Source organism: Cygnus atratus, chromosome Z, assembly GCF_013377495.2.
Source record: "Cygnus atratus isolate AKBS03 ecotype Queensland, Australia chromosome Z, CAtr_DNAZoo_HiC_assembly, whole genome shotgun sequence".
Classification (NCBI taxonomy): Eukaryota; Metazoa; Chordata; class Aves; order Anseriformes; family Anatidae; genus Cygnus; species Cygnus atratus.
In genome coordinates, this window is record NC_066396.1 from 3870462 (window position 1) to 3891773 (window position 21312).

At 46.3% G+C, this 21312-nt stretch overlaps 2 protein-coding genes across 2 annotated transcripts in view; one reads left to right on the forward strand and one right to left on the reverse strand.

The window, feature by feature from the left end:
- The window catches only part of EPG5 (ectopic P-granules 5 autophagy tethering factor), a 51148-nt gene extending 46295 nt beyond the window's left edge, over positions 1-4853 (forward strand). The window contains exons 42-44 of the mRNA XM_035559998.2: positions 159-374; positions 1309-1423; positions 2903-4853. Of these exons, the coding sequence (XP_035415891.1) occupies positions 159-374; positions 1309-1423; positions 2903-3085 (514 nt within the window). The 3' untranslated portion in view covers positions 3086-4853. The remainder of the gene's footprint in view (positions 1-158; positions 375-1308; positions 1424-2902) is intronic.
- Positions 4854-7653: 2800 nt separating this feature from the next.
- SIGLEC15 (sialic acid binding Ig like lectin 15) lies at positions 7654-20956 on the reverse strand. Its single transcript, XM_050716351.1, has 6 exons — positions 20854-20956; positions 12500-12883; positions 10220-10576; positions 9228-9258; positions 7910-8041; positions 7654-7811 (listed from the first exon to the last, which is right to left on the reverse strand). Exons 1-5 carry the CDS (start codon positions 20954-20956, stop codon positions 7945-7947), a joined length of 972 nt encoding a protein of 323 aa, XP_050572308.1. The 3' UTR covers positions 7654-7811; positions 7910-7944.
- Positions 20957-21312: the final 356 nt, after the last annotated feature.

Consider the following 21312-nt stretch of genomic DNA (forward strand, 5'->3'; position numbering starts at 1 on the left):
TACATAGTTATGCTGGTCTGATATAATAGGATTAGCTGTCATTAATTTACTACCTTAATTCTTCATAGGCCTCATGGGGAGAGGCACAAACTTCTTAAACTATGCTTCCTACTTTTTGAATCTATATTTTGTTTTATTTTTTAAATCTTAACCTACAGCTCAGCAAAGGAAGAAGCAAAGCTGTTTCTCTGGTGGCATAAAGCTATGCAGTTATCCTTGATTCAGATGGAGCAGGACGATGCCATTCTGATCGAATCTGTCATTCGGACACTGCTGTCCATCCAGGGCAGGCAGAGCCAGCTGGCTGAGGAGAGACTGACTTCTGGAATACTCGGTGCTATTGGGCTAGGCAGGAGGTCTCCTTTGTCACCCAGGTAAGGGTTAGAGGTGCAGTAAAGTAGTTGATGCATGATTTGTTGCTTTAAAAAAAAAAAAAAAAGAGACCTGCAGCCTGGATCCAGGCAGCACAGGGCAATGTCAATTGTTCTGAATTCCAGCTATTTCCACATCTGTAATGTCATATGGACCCATCACAGAAAAACCGTAGTGAGTGTTTGAATGTGGTTAAGAAATGCACGTGAACTTCTGTAAAGTTTATAGTGGAACAGGAAAGAAAGTGCAGTTGGGATTCCGGCTTAATGTCCATTTCTAGTGAAGTTCTGGTTGACATCACAGGAATTTTCGATGATCACGTGCATGCTGCCTTTTCTATCTGAACCTTCGGTTGCTGGAAAATATTAAGAGAAATTCAAAGATATGTATGCTTGCTTGTTACTTTTTTCCTTTCTGAAGAGAGACAAAGTTTGGTTGTTAGGTATCAAAGTGGAGTTCAGCATGGGGGAAAAAAAAGGAAAAAAATACGTAAATGTTTATGGAACACCAATTCAGCACAGTACTTCATAAACAAAGTTGTTTAAGGCCTGCTGGGGTGCCATCCTTTTGAAATTGCTCTGGAATCTTAATCATGTTCAAGTCAGTTTTTGGTTTGGATGATGTGGGTATTTCAAAGGCTGTAGAATGAAAGAAGGAGCATTTTGGATGTGACCTCAAGGCTGCAGAGAAGCTTAGGTCACACGTAACATTTCATGTGTATGGTAGAGTGTTACCTGCTAGCATATATGATGATATACTATGAAGTATATATTACAGTGATACTGCTTTCTTAATGCATTGAAAAATGATCTTCTAAAGGCTTCACAATATTACTCATGCAGGAGATCTCTCATGGGACAGAACTTCCAGTTTATCAGCTGCTGAGGACTTGCAAATCTGATGCCACCTTCTCTCTGTCCTTTTTCACTGTTCAAGGTTTCGTGTGGTTGCCCGCAGTTTGTCTGCCTTCCTCCTGGTGCAGATTCCTGCAGAGAGTCAAGTCCGCCTGAAAGCAGGCTCAGAACCAAAGCTGTCGCAGAAGGCCCAGCAGGTAGGGTGTGCCAGTCGTTGGCTTCTTGAAATGTCCTCTTTCTGTGCTAGCTCAGCTTGTGGGGTGAGGCTTTTGAGCCACTGCAGGCATTGCTTCCACCAAGCCGTGCTCTCAACTTGTTGGTTTTATTCGGTGCTAAATGCCCCCAGTCTCTTCTTGTTGCTGCTTTACATTTGAATTTCTGAATTTCAGAAACTGTTTATTGCTCTCATTTGTGTTCTCAAGGAAAGGAATGTATCATAAACTCATGTAAGGTTTTGCTATATTTTGCAGCAGTCACCATCTTGGAATTTGCCAGAGATGAGGCCAGGTTCAGTATAGGGGTCTAAAAGCATTCCTGGGGCCTGCCTGTGCTGCCCTGGGTGAAAGTGCATATGTACCAGTTTATCTCTTGTGCAAGGTAAAATGTAACGTCTTGAAACATCTTTGTGTGGAATCTGCACCACTGCTTTACTGTGTTGTTTGCCATGAACCTGGGAGCTGGCACACCAGCGTGCAGCTGATGGGTGGCAGATTACTAAATTGTGGTCGTAGGACTGTGTGTCTGACTCCTGGGCTGAAGTGATCCTAGGCTGAATGCAAGTAAAATTGTTTGTTTAGAAAATGGTTTGTATAACCTTCTATGTTAATACAAATATGTTAGTTTCTAATCTTGCATGTTAAAAAGGTGCAGATTAGCTTGTCTGTAAACCCTGAGTTCAGAAACTTTGAAACATAGTGGGTATAAGGAATTTAAAAGAAATGGAAAAGGTAATGCTGCTGTGATTGTCCTGCTTTAAGTGGTGAAGCAGGAGCGTGTTCATACAAACACTTGTTTGTGAAGGCAGGGCTTAAAAGTCCTATTGAAAATTAGCATTGTTTCTTTGTCATGTGGACTGACCATGTTATTGTTTCAGTAGGTGCATAAGGAGGAATGAGGAGTTGATTAGAAACAAAACCAAAATAAATTATTTGGTATAACTTGTTCTTTTTTTCTCAGAAATAAATGAAATTTGTTCAGCTATTCTTCCAACGTTTGCCCTAGGTGGTACTGACAGCATAGGTATTTACATATAAGTTTACACTTGATATCGTCTCTGTAATATTATTAATGTGAGCAAAATAATACTTTAAGTCAAAGATTCTTAACAAGAATAACCTGAAGGGAATAGTTGTGTGTTCCAATTTGTATTTTGGTGTGGTTTCCCTAAAATGATGTCTTCAGTTCATGAAGTACATATAGGACAATATTTATAATAATCAGAGCAAGAGCCTTGAATAGAACATTTGTTGTTTATCTTAGGGTGGGGACAGCTTGAAAAATGAGGTGGCTTGAAGCAACATTATGTGACTGTATCTTTACAAATGTTTGTTCAAAATACACCAGGATCTCTAGTAGATAAGGATCTTCCAGCAGAGTTGTTCTTCTGGTGGCTCATGAACTGGTTTGTTATGGACCAAAATACACACAGCTAACAGCATTTTCCCTTGTGTCTGTAGGCACTGACTGCTCTTGAATCTATGGCATCAAACAAACAATACATGGATTACCATGAGCAGCTCTCCCAGGCTTCTCTGTTCATCAAGCATCCAGAACATTGTCTTCAAGATGGCAATAATCTCTTGGCTCTCCTTATTAACACTCTGTACCCAGAAGTGCATTATTTGGACTGCATACGATAGCAGCACTGAGCTCACAAAATCATCGTGCGATGCTGATTCCTCTGGTTTACATGTAGTTATTGCACAAGTAATTTTTACCTTCAGAGTCCCACTTAACCAAGTCAGAAGTGTGGATGGGAACTGCACGCTGGCAAGTTTTATCCTCTTTGAGGTTTTCTCCTTCCTTTAAAGCTCTTATGATATTTAGGCCTGTGGAATTACTCGGTTTTTGTTGACTGAAAGCAGTTGAATACCTTCCTGGGTATGGTGTGCCTCTGAGAGGAGGTTACCTGAGAACAGACATTCAAGTCATTCGACAGCAAAGCTCATCGTTGTTTCTTGTAGCATCTTACATTTTTGCTTTGTGCCTTTTTCATTTTCAGTGTCAACACTTAAGCCAGTGCGAAGTGAAGGGTGGGTTGTGTATAAAAGAGGTTTCCTCTCTCTTAGCCAGGATACCTCTAAATCGTGTGTGTGTGTGTTGGGAGACTCCTGTGTTTGAAAAGATAGTATTTTAAATTTTGACTTTTTGATATTCCACAGAACTCTAGTTAAAAGGCATGCCTACAATCTTCTCCCACACCTGTAAATACAAACTAAAATTTTAACTAAAGGACTTCAGCTTTTTCTGATTTTCTAAGTATTAGTGAGTCTGCCTCCATACTGCTTGATTAAACACAAGTAATTTCTGGCCATGTTTTAGGCCAGGCAATGCCTAAAGACTGATTTTCTTTCTGGATCCCCAGAGTCTGTGTGGGAAACAGTTATGTTCTTGTCAGATAATAACCTGTAACTCTGAAAATCTGGTTGTTTAGGAAATAATGGCTTACTAAGTGGACACCACTTAAGTTTATTCATTTCTTCCTAGCTGGGCATGCCATAGCAGGATTTTAGATGACACTGTGAAAAGCTATTTAGCTTGTATTTAATTAGGTGGACGCTTGTTAAAATTCTATTACCAAAGCACGAACCATGGGCCTGTAAATCTGTTGTTTCAGCCGAATGATCACTGGTTTTGTTGGGTTGTCTATTGCGCCTTTGTTCGATGACAGCAGAAAATGAATTTCCCTGGTTGCTTGCCTAATGTTGGCCATTTTGTCACATTTCATCACTGATCTCTTTGAGGTGCCCAAGGTCCTGCAGTCCCAATCTGTACGCCTGTATGAAGGATCAACAATAGCTTCTCTTCCTGCACTAATTGTGCCTTTCTGTTTAGAACATGGCTGCATGTTAAAACATTTGTTCGGGTCCCCAGGGGAAGGAAGCGTACTACCTACTGTCTGTTCAATAATGGATTGCTTTGCAGTGTTGCTCTTAACTGTGATTTTGGTGCTGGAAAACAAACCACCTTTCTCTTCTTGACAAATCCTGCTAACTATGCCAGTTGGGTCATTAGATCACCATCATCTTCATGTGGTCTTAGTTCTTTGCTCTATCTGCGAGCCTATATATATTTATATATATATATATATATATATACACACATATATGTACATCTCTCTGTATATTAACCAGATCATGATGCAGCATGGACTTTAAACAGACTCTTGGAAAATTCACACCTGGAAGAATATGTTTTGCTGCTTTTCCTGCCTGCCCAAAGACTTAAAAGCACTGGTTTTATTAGATATGTTACTGATCAGTTGTATAAAAATGTGAAGGAGTTGGGGATACATGTATTTGACATGCACTTTTAAAAGATGATGATGTTTCAGCTGTTAAGTTTCTACAAATGTGTTTATAACATGCTATGTCTGCAAAGACCATGCAAAATAAAAATGAAAAATCAGTAATTTGTGACAAATGCCATGATATTTTCAACTTGCTGGAAGAGACTATCTGATAAAACGTGCCTGTTCTTGGAGATGAAGGTATGATGGAGGAATGCCACGCAGTTGCTCAGTTGATGGAGGTTTGAGGAGTTCTGGATTTAACAAGTACATGATACCACAGTCTGTTTTTGTGGCCAGAGCCCATGGGAAAGCTCATCTATGTAATGGCAGAAATGATGATGCCATCTTACCAAAATTTCACAGCCCTCTGTGGCAGTGTTTTGTTAGGAACATGCCCCTGGTTCTGTTCCTTCAACACTCAACTGATCCAGAATAGACAATAGAATTTGTTTTTTATCCCACATGAGGAAGAAGCTGACAGTGTGGAAGGAAGTAGAGGAAAACCGTGCCTTCAGAGCTGGTGGTGCAGCATCCTTACTGAGGGCTTTGCTGTCAGCAAACTCCATTGACACAAATGTCACATCAGCTTGTCCTGACCGTGGAAACAGCTTCTTTAAGAACTTAGTGCTTAAATATGTTAGAGGTGGTGGTGTTTTTTGTTTTGTTTTGTTTTTTTTTTTCCATATCTAGGTCCAGTAATCCTGGTGGAAATGATTTACTTCAGTGCACGTCGTGGTTAAGACATTGAATAATTCTGCAGTAGGTTTTCAGAGACACAGAAAACTCAGTGAGCTGATACTTTTGTTATGTGTGTCAGTGACAAACCATCGTGCTGGCTTCTCAGTGAACGTTGTAGTGGTAAAAGTGTTAAACGTGTGCTTTCCTCAAAAGCAGGGCTGCATTTTTATCAGCTATCAGATCCACTGTCACAAATGTGTGCTTCAGGGCTTGGACTTCGTTCTCTGAATAGTGCTCAACAGAATTGACTTCTTGTTTCTTCTTTTATTACTGGAAAGAATTCTGCATTCTCAGCATCTCCCATCTTTCCCCTTACCCCACATTGCACCTTAAATAGAACCAGGTGACAGTGGAAGAAAAACTGTTTTTTGCTGCTTTTTGTGTTGTAGATTGCAGTAGAAAGAGATGATATTGCGGTGTCAGCTGTTAAACAAACTCACCTTTCGGTGCAGTTTGCTGGCAGTGGTCTGGGTAGGATGCTGATAACATGCAACGCGGCACACGTTGTGCATACCAGGTGGCTATGGGGCATGACATTTGATGCTTCTGTTTGGACCCAAACTGCTGGTGCTGAAGTAGTTTTCAAGAGAAAAATCCTGCAGCCCAGCTTCAGTCCCAGGCGCAGGTAGAAATGGGTTCTCTGTTCTCTGATGTTTGCCTATAAATTTTGAGGGCTGAGGACTTCACTTCAGTTTGTCCAGTTACAATCTCTGAGGTCACTTGCTTCCTGTGAAACCTGTCACACTGAGCTTACCAGTGTATAACTTCCTTTTCTTCTTTACATATGTTATATTTATTGAACCTGGCTTTGCCACTGCTGGGATTAAAAACTGGGATTTAAAAGTTTTTTTTTTTTTTCCCTCTCGTTATCCTGGCCAAGTCATTTGTAAGGTTGCCCTTTACTTTCCCAGCACTGATATTATGAAGAGTTGAACTTGAGTTCCCAGGCTAGGGGGTGAGCTTGGAAGGACCCCAGGCTTGATGGCAGTGCAGTAGCAGGCTTGGGCTGGGGACGCTTGTTAGCAGAAGCAGGGCTGTTAGAAGAAGAGTTTTGGAGCTGCTGCACTGGGGCGATCTCACAGAGCACTGAATCTGATGATACAAACCTGAAGGTAAGTTCATGTCTGTCTTTTTTTCATTCTTTCTCCTTCTCTGTGCCAGCCTGTTGTTCTTTGCAGCCTTGCCCTGGGCCTCTGACTACCTGGCTAAACTCCAGGCTGCCTTGTGCCACCCTGTGCCATAGTCTGAGGCTGTTCACCTCGCCTTGGAGGACACGGACAGCTGGGCTGGAGACGTGGCTGGGGAGGGTCAGTGACTTTGAAATAAATTCTGGTGTGAAGTCACTAAGAAGTGCGTGGTCAGGCCTTAAAGGAACTTTTTCACATAATGCACAAATGAAAGCTGTTCTAAAGTGTAATTTTGTATTTTTTTGAAAAAAGTGTTTTCTGTTTTCCCTGGGGTAAAAAATGTTAATAGACAACATGAATGTCTTGACTTCCAGTTCCCCTCAAAATCCCTCATTCTCCTTCTGTAACTGTTTCATTAGCAAAACCTCCTTGAGCTTACACAGTTAAGGTACGGTCTTTTTTCCCAAAAAAAAAAAAAAAATCCGTATTGAGAAGCTGTTTTCACCGGGAAAAACAAAAAACACAAGATGGATCAACTGTACATGCACGTATTACAGAACTGTATCTATTTGTGCACTTATGTACAAATACAAACAGAGCTGGTGTAGTTTGTTTTATTGGAATGTTTTCATAGCATGTTTATTGCAGAGTATCAGAGCTTTGTTAGTGTGCACGTGGGATTGTGTACCAGGTACCCCTATCAGGAGCCACAGCAGAGTTGCAATACAGACCTCCCTTTGAATGTCTTGCTTTCAGCTCTGTCAGCTAACTGAAAACCTCTTTTCTTTTTTGATTGGACTCCTTGAAAGTTAAGTTTTACACAAACTCTTCTGGAAGTTAAGGAATGATAACAATAGTAAAAAAAAGACAAATTCCAGTAGCATTTTTCTTTACGGCTGGTATTTAAAACATAAAATAATTCGCTTGCTGGCTCTAGGAATCTGCACATGTTTTGATGAGTGGTGAAAACTTTTTTTTGAAGTAACATTTGATATATGCTAAAGCAAAAACGTGAGAAAATGGTAGACTTATCTGTTTGCTAAACACTCTCTGATGCAGGCTAGAAACATGCAGGTTGGTTAGAACTGGCATCTCATGGAAATCTCTGTTCTTTCAGCTCCACTCCTCTTTTCTTTTATCTGTCTTCCCTTTGAAGGCTTCTGTTGTTTGTAAGTCACAGCAGAGATGGAAAACACGCACCTGCAAGGCCTGTATGACCATCTGCATCAGTCCACAGCAGTCTTACATGCAGCAGGAAAAGGCACCGTAAGGCGATCCAGCTTTGTACAGAGGGGACAGGAGCTCACCGTGCGAGGAGGTGTGTGTGGGACAGCCCAGGTGCTCAGCTGCATCGTGCCGTGGGTCTTTCTGTTGGCAAGCTCTGGTTGCTGCTGTGTCTGCGGTCGAAATTTTCGTAGGTGGAGTCTTGCTGCTGTGGCCTGGTGGTGGAAGAAGTGAGAAAGGTGAGGACATGCTTCTGGCAGTGCTAGGCTTTATAAGTGGCTTCAGCTAGCTCTGAGTGTCCCCGCAATACTGTCTGGTACAGGTCCTGCCTTCTGCAGCAGGTGGTTTTCAGTGTCTGATATGCAACCAGTGTTTTACATCCTGAAGCGTCTGGAATGAACCCTGCACCCTCAGCACTAGCTCCTCCTGCTCTTCTGCTGGTTCAGAGCCTCAGGAGGCTCTGGGATAAACCTCTCCTGAGAAGGGTCCCTGCAGAGCACGGAGGATCTTGGTTTTTAAGCTTTCATCTATGCGTGTATCTGTACAAGCACAACCAAGGGTGCAGTGATGTTTAGACACTTATATCAGCAAAACCATGCTTTTGCAAATAATGATTTCAAAAGCAGGTGTAGGATTGAATTCCCTGTTGCCTCTTTAGCTGTAGCCTGACGCTGCACACTGAAGTGTCCTGCTGAGATGGCCATGTTTCTTGGGTGAGGTGGAAGGCGGCGACATCACAGAGGCTGGAAGGGAGTAACTCCAGGCACATGTAATTGTGTTGTTTCTGTATGTTTAAGCTAAGAGTTGTCTCTTTTTTTTTTTTTTTTGGCTCCCTCCCTCTCTAGCTTGGTCACTACAGCTGTCAGGAGTCCCCAGGAGCAGCGTTGTGCTGGGTAATGGGAAATGCCCGTGGTACTGTGGCAGTGCGTTATGGATGCTAGGCAGAGAACTGGGCCCTGCTACACCTGAGCTGTCTCTGATGCGGGCTGTTTGGTACCTCCCTTATTTTTTTCCATACTTGGCAGAACTCACTAGCTCTGACATAGGCTCTCCTTCTGCCCCATCAGAGACTGGGGTTCTTTCTCTAGTTTAATGTGGCTTCCTATCACTCCCAGGGCCTGTGGGCCACCTAAACTTCTCATCTCCGGCTTCTGCTGCACCCATGTACCACTGTCTCTCCACGTTCCTTGTCCTCAAATCAATTGAGTCTGTTCTCAGTTGTCCCCCAAGCTTTGGTCCCTCACACCAGCTTGCTTTGCCATCAGCCCAACCCTGTCCTCATCCTGGGAGCCTGCTGTCAGGCCCAAGTAGTAGCCAGGACCAAGAATAAGCTGCGTTTCTCTCCTTGGCCATCTCCACCTTCCTGCTGGGTAAGATGAATAGAAGGCAGGATGCGCTTACCGGGCCAGGCTGGTTGGGGTGGAGGAAGGACCTGTTAAATGAGAGGAGAGATGTGAGTTAGCAGTGCAGTGGGGATGAGCTGGGGAGCCAGACTGCCCTGGAGCTGTAGGGAACCTACACTAGAAGATGACTGTGATACTCTGGTGAACGGGAGATTTTTTGTGGTCTTTTATGGTTCACCTCCACCAGGGTAGGAATTAGGTGCTGGAGTATAAGGAGCAAAGTATTTCTGGCTGATCTTACAGCTTCAGTAGCTGGAGGCAAGTGGTGGCTTTCAGAAGTTGCTGACATCAGCCTGTCTCTGTGACATCAAGTCGCGGTGACGTGATGTCTCTGTGACCTGGGATGTGGAGTCAGAGGTACCTCCTGGCCAGCTCCTCCCTGTACCAGAGCTCAGCAGGGAGGCTGGGCTGGCAGCTGGTGACCCTGGGACTCCTCTGGAGGTCTCTTCCCACTCTCATCTCCATCACCCTGGGGTTTCCCTGCTCCCGTGGCCCCAGCACAGTGGGGAGATGGGATTTCACTGATGGCTGGGAAATGTGCAGATGGAGATGCGCTGGGGATTAAGAAGGTTGCCAACACGAGGAGATCAAACCATTGTGTGGGGTGCAGCAGTGATAAATCCTGCCCGTGGGCCGCGGAAGAGGTTAGTAATCAGTCCGCTTAACAATAATCTGGTTTTGTAGGCAGCAGGTTCTCTACTAATTGCACACTTGTTGGTTTATTAGCCTTTCACAGCCTGTTTAAAGATGCCATCGTGAGTGAGACCTCGTGTCTGCACACCATGACTGGCCAGCTAGGAGGTCCCTCTTACTTGGTGTTAGATTTTCTGTTATGAATCCCATCTTTCTAGGGTGGAAACTAATATAATCACAGAACAGACACCCTCCTCCCCCAGCACATGCACCCTAATGTCTGACTTTATCTGCTGCATCACGTTGTGGTTACCAGTCTGATGGAGAAAGACTACCAAGGGAGGCAGTGATGCGTACCTCTGGAGAACACGGTGAGGCTCAGTATCACCAGCAAAACGAGCACCTTAATTCCCAGCGGTACGAAAATGAGGATCATGAAGAAGGAGCTGTTGGACGCTCTGAACTTATAGAAGTAGACTGCCCCCTCTGCTCTCCCGTGGCTGTTGACTGCCGTGCACGTGTACTTGCCGTCGTGCGTCAGGTACTGGAGCTCCTTGGTGACGCGGTGGCTCGTGCTCGTGACCGAGGTGAGGTTGCTGTGGTGGGGGCTGCTCCACGTCAGGGTGGGTGCTGGCTCCCCCTCGGCCGTGCAGCGGGCTTGGAAGGTGTGATCCCCGTTGGAGCTGACGGTGATGTTAATGATCCTGGGGGCAGCTGTGAAAATCACGGCAGAAGAAGGAAAATACATCAGGTTTCAAAGCCAGGTCTGGAGAGGGCAACCGTGGTGCCCTCCTACTGGTGTCTCATGGCAGTTGCCTTGGTCTCTGACCTCCAGACCACACAAGGAGGGAACTGTTGGTGCAAACCCTTTGCTTGGTGCCTGAGACTTGCCAGATTTGGCAAATCAATGTCAAGGACCACTTCTGCTCTCTGTTACAACCTGTTTTTGATGTTCTCCAGCCCTGTAGTGACCACCCAACAGCTGGTGTAGCTCCATGGTTGCTTTCAGGTAGCATACCGATACTAGGGCAGGGCTGCTGATTTGTATCCTGTATTTGTAGCGTATGGGATTGTGTGACTGAGTGGTAGTAAAGAACATTTTTGGAGAATGCAAAAAGCTGAGAGTTACTGCTGAACTCATGATCTTTGGATTTGCCTGCTGGGGAAGTGGGGCTAACGTGACCAAGCTTGTCTCACCCATCGGTCCTCTCCTCGTGGACCTGCTGACCTATTTCATGCACTTCACAAAGCCATTGTGAAAACTGAGGGGAGCTAAATGAATGCCCTTGTGGGGGAAAAGCAGGTGTTCAATATTGCTTTTTTCCACTTGCCAGATGAGACAGCAGAGGCATAGCTTGCAACCACCTGCAGTGCATCTCCTTCTGGCCTGTGGAGTGTTGTAATGCAGCAGGGGGTGAGGCTGGAGGACTGTGATCTGTAGGAGAGCTGCATTAATTGTGTGTGCCATGGACCTGTGTTTTGGTGTTTAAACTGACCTTTAAAGCATTACTTAATCCCTGCCCTTTACACTGTAGGGGCCCATTCCCAAAGCTGGCTGCAGCCTGGGCACCACACCTGCGTGGCACCCGGTTGTCATTCCTGGCAGCCTCTGGGGGTCAGAACTCGCTGCCAGTCTGTGGAGGGATATTTTGGAGTTGCCCCACGTGCAGGAGAGCCCTGGCTGTGCAGCCCAGCCCAGGAATAACCAAGCTCATCTTTGTGCCTCGCCTAGATGCCTGTGGTGCACGGCGGCTGTGAGGCAGTTTCACTTCACAAGCAGAATCCTCCAACACACACTGTCTCTGTGCTCTTGGCTGAGGTTTGAGCCCGTTCCTGAGGCCATGTACATCTGTCTACCAGTGCTCGCTAGATCAGTGAGCACACCCAGAGAGGGGCTGAGAGCTCGCTGTAAGCAAAGCGCATCGCAGCCCAGGGGGTTGGCACAGTGCTGTGGGATCCCTGGGGATGGAGAGCACAGGCAGAGAGCTCTGATCTCTGCAGGAAATCCACCCCTGCTTGCTCTGCTCTCTCTGCCATGCTGAGCTGCTCTGAAATAAGGCAGGCTTTTGATTTTTTTTTTTTCTCAGCGGAGAATGCAAAATGTCCTGCTGCCAGGTTGGCTTTCTGCACTGTGAGGAGGTGAAGTGAAGCTCCTCCTTGTGCCCTCTGATCTGGTGAGCCCAAGGAGCTTGCAGGGGGTGATGGGGACTGCCAGTTCCCAGGTCTGACCTTTGTTGACCAGAGCAGGTTTTTTGGGCAGTTTATACTTAACCTGTCCTGCTCCAGATCATTTTAGACCTATAGCACATGGGTGCCAGGTACCTTGTCTTCCCAAGCCCCTGCTGCCATCCAGGTCTGCTTGTGCTTGTATTTTCTTATCAGTTTCTATGCTCTTTTACTCCTATTCCCTTCCTTGCATTGCATGCATCATCTCAGACTGGAAGACTACAATGAGGATTCCCTGCCAAAATGTTATAAATTTTCCCTGGGCTGACTGGAGCTAGAAAAGCCAATGCTTTGGAAGAACATCTCAGGTCACCTTCCGTTACCATCTCATCAGTTTCCACATCCTGGGGCTTTCCAACTTCCCTCTGGGTTGGCTTTGCCTCCTTTTTCTTACCAATCTGATTTTCTTACCAATCAAATGCAGCTTTATCCCATTCCTGCTTTCATACTTGTCGTGGATGTCTCCGGAGAGCTCCACTCGGCAGAAGTACCTCTCGCTGTCACTCCAGGTCAGATTGTCAATCCTGATGGAGAGGTCCTTGTGCCGGGGGTTGCCAAACAGTTTGTACTTGTTTTTGTAGCTGACAGCAGTCTTACAGAGCTCGCTGGCACTCTGGCTGGTGCACTTGAACACTACGGTGCCGTTGTAAGGTTCCTTGATCCTCCAAATGGCAGTGAGGGTCCGGTCAAAGGTTTTGTAAGGGTGTGTGAAGGTACAGGGCAGAACAACCATCTTCCCGAGCTCCCCGGTAACATCAGACGGGACATGGATGGACCAGCCATTGGACTGCACACCTGCAAGCAAAAAGAGATGAAGGCTGGCTTATCTGCAGTATTTAAGAGGGACATTGGTCATCCTTTCTGCATCTGCTCTGTTGTTGGTCAGAAAATGGATGCTCTTGGACCCACCAAGGATTCTTCCCTGTGCAGAGGTCTTGCAGGTGATCACTGAGACCCAGTCTGATCATTTCTGTCTGGTGATGAAAGTGTCTTTCAACTGAATGAATGCTCCTCATCCTTGAGGTATGTAGGGAGAACTCAATCTCATCCATTTCCCTTCCCCAGAAACCAATAGCATCAACAAGCAGCACGTGTAGGCAGCTCTTGCTGTATGGATATGTACATCTGTCAACTGTATCGCTAGTCACAACAGCTGTAGCACCAGATTGTGGCTTCAGGAATGTCTGCGGCTGCATTCCTGTTTTATAAAACTTACTCGATGGCTTACTTGATCAGGAGGTTTCCCCTCCATAGCTGAGAATAATTGTGGAATAATGTGAAGGCCTGCTGTAAATAAATTGCTGACCTCCCTCTGATCTGTGGGCATTCAGCAGTCAGGTTAATCACCTGACTCCTACTGGTAAAAACAAAGAACTCCACTGCCTTCTAACTTGTTTCCCATTGTTTATTCGGACACCACAAACTCATCTCTTTTCCCCCACTGGACAGCTGTATTTTGGGTGGTGTCAGTCCTCACGGTTCTCTGCCCATCTCTCTGATCAGGGGCAGCCTTGTGAGCACAGCAAATCCAGGGCTGCCACTGCTGTTGGTGTTCCTGGCATCGTGGGAGAGAGATGTGGCCAACAGTGGCTGCTTGGCCATGGCTTGGGTAGCTCCTGAGTGTGTCACTGTAACCCCTCAGCTTCAGAGAACTGCAGATTCTGGCTTTTTTGCCTTTTTGGTTTGCATTTTTTTACATTAACCAAAGAACACGACTCTTCTGGCACATAAACGTCCCCTCGCCTTCCACATGAGAAATACTGTTAACAACAAGTGCTTCTTGTGTCACCAGCTCCGTTTATGTCTATTGAAACAGCCTGCCTGAAGACCCTGCATTATGCATGGAGGGATTAGTCAGCTTCTGGAGTATAATTTAACCTTTAAGCTTCAACATGGCAGGTCTTCCATAGCTTCCTCTTGCTACTCATCCAGCCTCCGTTTGTTCCTGGAGCTTGCTTCATGAGTAACAGGCAAGGTCATGAGCAAATAGCCTACACAAATTGGAAGAGGTAACTCTCAAAAGGAGCTGTCAGGTAAGCAAATCTGCTAGTCATCAGTGGAAAGGATTTGAGGTCACGAACACAATAAGATTGAGAACTAGAGACGATCACAGATGATCGACTGCTCTAGCAAACAAATTGACAGTATGTTTAACCAACTTCCATTTTCCATTGACTTTAATAGAACTAAGTACATCCTTGAAGTTAACCATGAGCTTAAGTGCTCAGTGGAGCTGGGGCAAATTGTGTGTTGCATAACAACTCTTAGGAATGTGAAACAGTGCTTCTGCACGATGATGAAAATGCTGCATCCAATGGGCAATGTAGGGGAAAGTTAGTTGAAGATCCCTGCACAAGTTATAGAAGGAAAAAAAAAAAACAACACAAAAAACAGGCAATACAGACCAAAAGCCTCTCTGACAATTGCTGAGTCAAGCTTTTGAGTTTTTCCAGTATTCACCCAGCCACCTGGCGTTTCAAGATCCTTTTAAGCAACGTGACGGACGTACTGTTCTTAGAGTTCGTTACAAGCAGTTCCCCCGGCACACTGACTAGGACAGGAAGAAAAGCCCTGACCAGACAGGGAACTGTAGCAAGCTCAGAACTCACCCTTCTTGAAGGTGGAAAGGAGGCACAGAAGAGATAAACTGAACTCTCTCATGCTGGTTGATGTTCTCCACGGGGGTGTATCAGCAAACCAGAACTGTCTCTGCTACATCTGAGCTGCTGCTCTCGCTGTCCCAAAAGGTTTTTCCAGGGATGGGAGAAGCTGTGGTTTTCCCCTCCTTGGAGGGAATGAGTGGTCCGGCTGAACCAGCTCTGGGTTCAGATATTAATAGTTCTGTGGTCAGTCATGTGAAAAAGAGCGGAGGGAATCAGGATGTTATCTTCCAGCTAAGGGATGGGGACTGCGGGCTGGGGCTGCAAACACCCGCTCTGTGTGTGTGATGGCACCGGCTTTCAGGAGGCCCTTGCAATCTGCAATGGGTAGCGGCAAGACCTTCGTTCTCCTGACTCGAGGCGGTTCAACAGGGAAGCTGCAAGCCAACTGTGCTTTACCCCTTGTACATGCTGGCTGTTGTCATCCCTGGGTGTAAAACACCCCGGGCAGGCACAGGGCCTCGGTTATGACCTGTCTGGCAGTGTCCCCGGGTACCCTGCTCTGAGACACGAGTCGTTCCCCTCCTTCTTGTCATCCTGTGTCTGCAATAAGCTGAGCTCCAGCTCCTGCCTAGAACCCTTTTGCAAATGCTCTTTGTTAAAAGCTAAACCTAGAAGGGAACATGCTGTGTGGTTTGCTAATCCATGAGCTTGGGGCTCATGAAGCCCCAGGTTCAGGTAGTGACCCCGTGATGTAACGTTGAATCTTGGAGCGTTTATTCCCTGTCTGTGCTTAGCTTGAGGTTTGCTGCTCTGCTTCTGACCAGGGGAAGGGGTGGTGCCTGGATGCCCCTTCTCATCCCAGCAGCTGTGCCTCTGTGGGGCCCTGTTGCCTCTCTCCCGTTCGGGGACAGCATCAGCTGCAGGATTTGGGAGCAGACAGCAGCGGCTGTGCAGCCACTGGAGGGCTCCCAGCACCAAGGTAAGAGGGTGCTGCTTGCAGCTGCTGCCGCCTTCTCCCCGCCCACAGATGGTGCCTTTCCCCTAGCACTGATGCCAGGGCTCCCCTCTGCTCTCTCTCTCTGTGTGCTCCCTACTAACCTGGTGTGCAAATGCCTCCAGAAGGGGACTTTAGGATCTGGTAGGATAAGGCCTGTTTGCTGCTTTCTGAACCCTTTTTGTGCTCTGATCAAAATTAGTTGCTCTCCGAGTGTCTGCAAAATGAGGGTGACTTCCCTTTTCCTGGACTTCTTGGAGGAGAGTGCCTAACTATTATTTACTGGGGCTTGGACCTGCCACTACGCAGCTGATGATGGTGTTGCTTCAACACGTGGCTTAGAGCCCTGCTCCATCCCCGTGCACATCCCTCTGGAGCAGAGGGATCAAGATGCAGTGCTGTCATAAGCGCAGCTGTTGGCAGAGAAACCTGAGGGTGTGAGAGGTGTGGAAACAGTAAATAGGAGACCCGCACCCGTATGTCATCTGTTACATGCCTATTCTGCCTTCCCTGTTTTTCTCCGTATGCTATTTGATTTTTGTCCCTTTGATGTAAGCTTTCTGGTGCTGTGGCTCTGCCTAAGCGTGTCACTGCTCAGTGGGTCTCAGTGGACCGAAGCAAAAGGTTAAAGTGAAGCACGTTGCTACAGTGGAGCAGGAATTATCGATGTAAGGAGTAGCTGCAGTTGACAGCATGAACCTCTCCCTCAGTCCTGTTTTACTCCAGCTTCTTCTAGGCAAATATCTGGTAAATCGATGCACCATTTATGAATCTGCTGGGGTTTATCTGATTTTCTTTTCCCATCTTGAGATGGCTATTTGTAAGGAAGCATTTTTAACATTTGAAAATAGGAAGTTGAAAATCCTTAGCCAAAATGTTTGAAAACAATTTGAAACTGACAAAAATTTTTGTAAACAACAGCCACGAAAAATGCAGAGAAATTTCGTGGGGAAGGGGAAAAACTTGTTTTTCAAATTCCTTTCTGAAAAGTTATTTCCTCAAGCTTAATTTGCATTGTTTTTTTTTTTTTTAAAAAAAAAAAGTGCTCTTTTGTTCTAAAATTGTTTACTTTGCTGACAACATACTATGGCGAGTGCGTGCAGCCTCTGTGTTTAAGCCATGTGTTGGAACACGCCTGGTGGTCAGGAGTTAATGCTTTGGGCAGCTGGAATTGCACAGTGTCTGCAGCAGTTAAGGGTTGTGCCCGTGGTGTAAATGAAGATGTAGCCCAGCTTAAGATACTTGGGATGGGTTTTGCTAGGGACTTGTCTGATGCTTGGGTACCAATGTCTGGTGTCCATTGCTGAGTGCTGTGTGCGCTGATAGAGTTGTGTCCTGCACAGGCTATATGGCTTCCTGAACCTTTGTTTGTAAATAGAGGCTCCAGGAATACCTTTATCTTTTCTCTCACACTTTTCAGCAGACAAACTGCATTTGTCTTTTGTCATACTAGTGTTCTTAGGTTTATTAAAAACCCTGACAGTGCAACATACGTAAATAAGAAACCATCTCTAATATACAGAATCTTGTTTCCACTTAGCTGAGGAGTGTGCAGCCTAGGTAAACAGCCAAGCAGATGAAAGATATTTTTTTCTTCCCCAAAAATTCTTCAAGCAATAGTCTCTGCTCTCAGGCTGTGATTTAGGTTTTCTCGGAGGGTCACAGCAAAGGTGCCAGTCTGAAGTAAAATGGAAAGCAGTGTCTTGTCCTTCGCTCCTGTAAGACGCTTCTCAGGCAGCTGTGCTAGCAGCAGGGGAGCTTGACTCAGTTTTCTTCTTGTCTGGAACCAGTGGGGTTGTTCACCATGTTTCAGGCAATCACACTTGCATAAATTCACTGTGGGTGATTCGACTTAAAGCCAGTCTTTGAGAGCAGCAGGATAAAGCGTCAGCCAACAGCGACATCTCGTGGCTCTCTGTTCCTACATCCTGGCAGGCTTTGATCATACCGGTTATAGTGGGGTTAGCGGTTTCCGTAGATCACGACAATTTCCTGCAGCCTGCATTAGCGTTTTCAGTTGCCAAGTGTCGCAACAGAATCCCCCGTGCGGCAGGGTTCTCCACCTGACGGCCTAAAACATTCAACAACCGATCTAGAGATGTTATTTAGGGCTCGGCGGCTCCCTGTTTATGGCTGCAAACGAAGCATCTGAGGTGTTAGTGTCTGGGATCCTTCTTATAGCACGCAATACTGATGTTTTCACTTGCTCAGAGCATTGTTTATCCGCTTGTGCTTGCGCCTGTGGGGTAGCACGCGCCCCTGCTCCCGTTAATTCCTCCATCCCAATAGGACTCCCCACTGTTAAATTGCCCATTGCTTGAGCTATAGCCTGATTGCTGAACTTTAAGTATGTAGCGATCAAGTGTAGGCCAATGGCAAGTTCTCAGCCAAGGAAAGAGAAACCTCTGTCGTGCTGCCAATGTTATGGCCAGCTCATGGCATGCTCTTTGTCAGCTGATGGTCCCCATCACATAAGCGGCTGCATCTGACCCTTCAAATAATCCTGTTTTTTTTGAAGGCCGGCTTTGGATGACGGGTCCCTTTAGCTTTGGAAGAAGCTGCTCCTGGCCACCCTGCGTGCTGCTGCACCAAGCACTGCTTTCAGCTGCTGTGATGGGAGCACCCGTCTGGTCTTGGGGTTGCGATGTGTGCTCAGCTTGCTCAGGCAGCTGGAGATGGGCACGGCAGAGCTCGTGCTCCTGGCCCCATGTTCCTTCCTCTTCCTCTGTGCAGGTGCACGTGTGCCTTTGCTGATAACGTACCTGCTGCTACAAGGACCAGACTGGAGCCGTTTGTTCCTCCCTCCCTCCAAGTCTTAATTCCAGTTCCAAGGTTTTCTACTTCAATTACTACAGTGGCATCTGCAAGTCCTTCCCCTCTTCATTCAAGCGTGCCAGTCTGTACATGTTCGACGCAAAAGCATTATGCTTTGTCAAATCTGGCACCCTTCCCCAAGGGGACTGGACATACAAAGTAGCTGGGAGGTGAAGCTGGAGGCCCAGAGGAATTTTCCCTCGTAGTTTCTGCCAGCTGAGCAGGGAGAAAGCTGAGCCACACTGACTTTCTTGGAGGTGCCATGGGCTGCGGATCTCTCCTGTGCATCTGCTTGATCCTTGCTGAGCTGAAGGAAAAAAAAACAACAGCAAAGCAGCTGAGTGCAAAGGGAGAGATGGGGTGGAGGGTGTCAAGCCAGGCACCCTTCCTGCAGGTGACACTGATCCTGCTTCTTGGCACCGAGCACCGCTGCAGAACACGGTCACTGCTGCGTCAAGCTCCTGCTGATCCAATTTGGATGTCTTGCAGGTTCAGTTGCTTGCCTACGGTGTTGGCTTAGCCCTTTACAAGTGCTCCTGACCTGGGAAACTCTCCTGCTTGCCATAGTGTCACCTCAGCATCTTGGGCTGTTCCGTCACCAAAGTTGCAGCAGTGAATTGATAAGCAGCAGCAGGGGTGCTGGTGAACCCCCCCCGTCACCTCTGTTGAATGTCAGCTACAGAAAGTTACGTGTCTATTTGGGTACTTCTCACCTAGCACACAATTGCTGTAGCAAAAACATAGCTCCCATCTGCTTATGGGAAGGATGTCATGGGTAGAGGAAGAAATAGGAAGCATCTCTGGTAAGATGTCTGACTCCTACAGTCCTGTTTGTGTATTGAGATGGAGAACAGGTCTGATTTCCCAGAGCCCTGTGGTTCTGTCTCCCTGCTGGCTGTTCAAAACCTCTGTGCCACAAGCAGGAAGAACAGGGCTTAGGATGTGTGCTTACACGCAGGGACATGGTTTGCTCAACTTTGCCCATACCAAGGTAAGTCAAAGCCATATGAGAGAATGAGCCTGGGGCCATGATAACACATGCACATCTTCTTCAGGCAGCACCAGAGTTCAGGGTAATCCAACCTTTCATTATAGACTTGCAGATTTTAAAGTGGGATTGTTTCACCTCAGCATTGGCCTTGGTCCTAAGCTTAACTAATAGTGTAGGTACACCTGATTTAATTGCCCCAAAATGCCTGAGGTGACCTTTCAGAGTGACAACCTTACAGACCTTTGACTCTCAAACCTCTTAGGTGTGTACCTGCTTACAGATAGTGATGGAAAACTTTAAGCTTGAACCCAGTGCTCCTCAGACCTAAGCGAGCTTACTAACCACTGACTGTCCTTCCCCCTACCCCAGACATGCTCTCATGCAACTAATAATGCCAAACGATGAGTGTCTTTCCTAAGATGCAGGTACCTCCTTGATAAAGGTCTTGTCTGGAGTCTCAGTGGTATGTGTGGGGTTTTGGCCAAGCTGGGCAGGCACTGCCCAGGGTTCATTTCCCTGTGCTGGTCGGTACCAAAGGTCTGTTCTGTGTGATGTGAGAATTAATCAGAGTAAGGAGGTGAGCCAGCTGGCAAAAGGGGGACACTAGATCTGCCTTTTAACCTAATCTGAGTGATGTGCCTGATTAAAGGCACTAGAATTGCCAGCCTCCACTTCCTACTGTACCCTGAAATGGGGCTGTGGAGGTTTATGTGCTCTGTCTGTCCTTGTTGAATGAGCACAGATGGCGATTTAAAAGATTTAAGCTTCTTCAAAGCTATTCCCCAAGATGAGATGTATTCCCTTACAGTGTGGGCCAATACCTCCATCATTCCCTGTGGTATCAGCAGCAGGTCCTGCACATCACTCCTGGCCAGTGAAGCAGGCGGACTGATGTATGGGCTGAGCTCTGGGCAACACCACCTCTGCGGTGTCGCATCTTGTAGACTCAAAGCAGATTCGAAAGCATTTCAACTTAGATCTGTGGCACTGAGTAGAAACTCACCTGTTAAGGATGTAGCTCTCTAACTTTTTTCACTTGGTCCACACTCTGCCTAGCCTCAAATCCCATACCCAGCCTGTTTAGACTGAAGTTCAGTATAGCATCTTCTCAAAAACACACACACAGGAAAAAAAGATCAAAAACAAACAAAAAAATATAAAACCATAAGATTTTGTTGTCCTATTTGGTTCTTAGTCTCTGGCAGTCTGTAATGTTTCTTTTATCCAAATGCAGAATGTAACTTCTTTTAACCTTAGCTCCTGAAGTTGTCACATACCTGAAATGCGATCAAGACCTGGACTGTTTGGTCATTTCCCCTTGCTCACTGTCAGACTTCAGCTGAATTTCTCCTCCTGGTGTTACCTGCAGCTTTATATTGGCAGAGGTGCTCTGAGTGCTCCTCAGCTTGCTCACCTGCTAGTGCCAGCCAGAGGTTCTCCAGGCTCTGTGGGCATCTAGCTGTCATGTTTACTCCTAAATACAGCCAAACACAAGCGTGTGAAAGTCATCACTTTCAAGATTTTGTTGAAAGGACAAAGATGACCACTGTATCATCTAACCTGACCTGGTATGTAACTTCTAATATACCACGCGTTGTTTTCATCCATTCTCTCCTCAGCTGAATTCCAAATACCAGCATTTGAGCTAGACACCAGGTTACCATGTGTGGAGTAAGGGAAGGAGAGAGGGAAGGCACGGTGCCCCCAGCCCCTGCCCAGCCATGCTGGGAAAACTTCATAGGAGAGGTGAGCTGCGGACATGGAGCCAAGCTGCTGAGGTAACAAATGAGGCAAGGCTGGGCGATCGCTGTGATGAACTGCA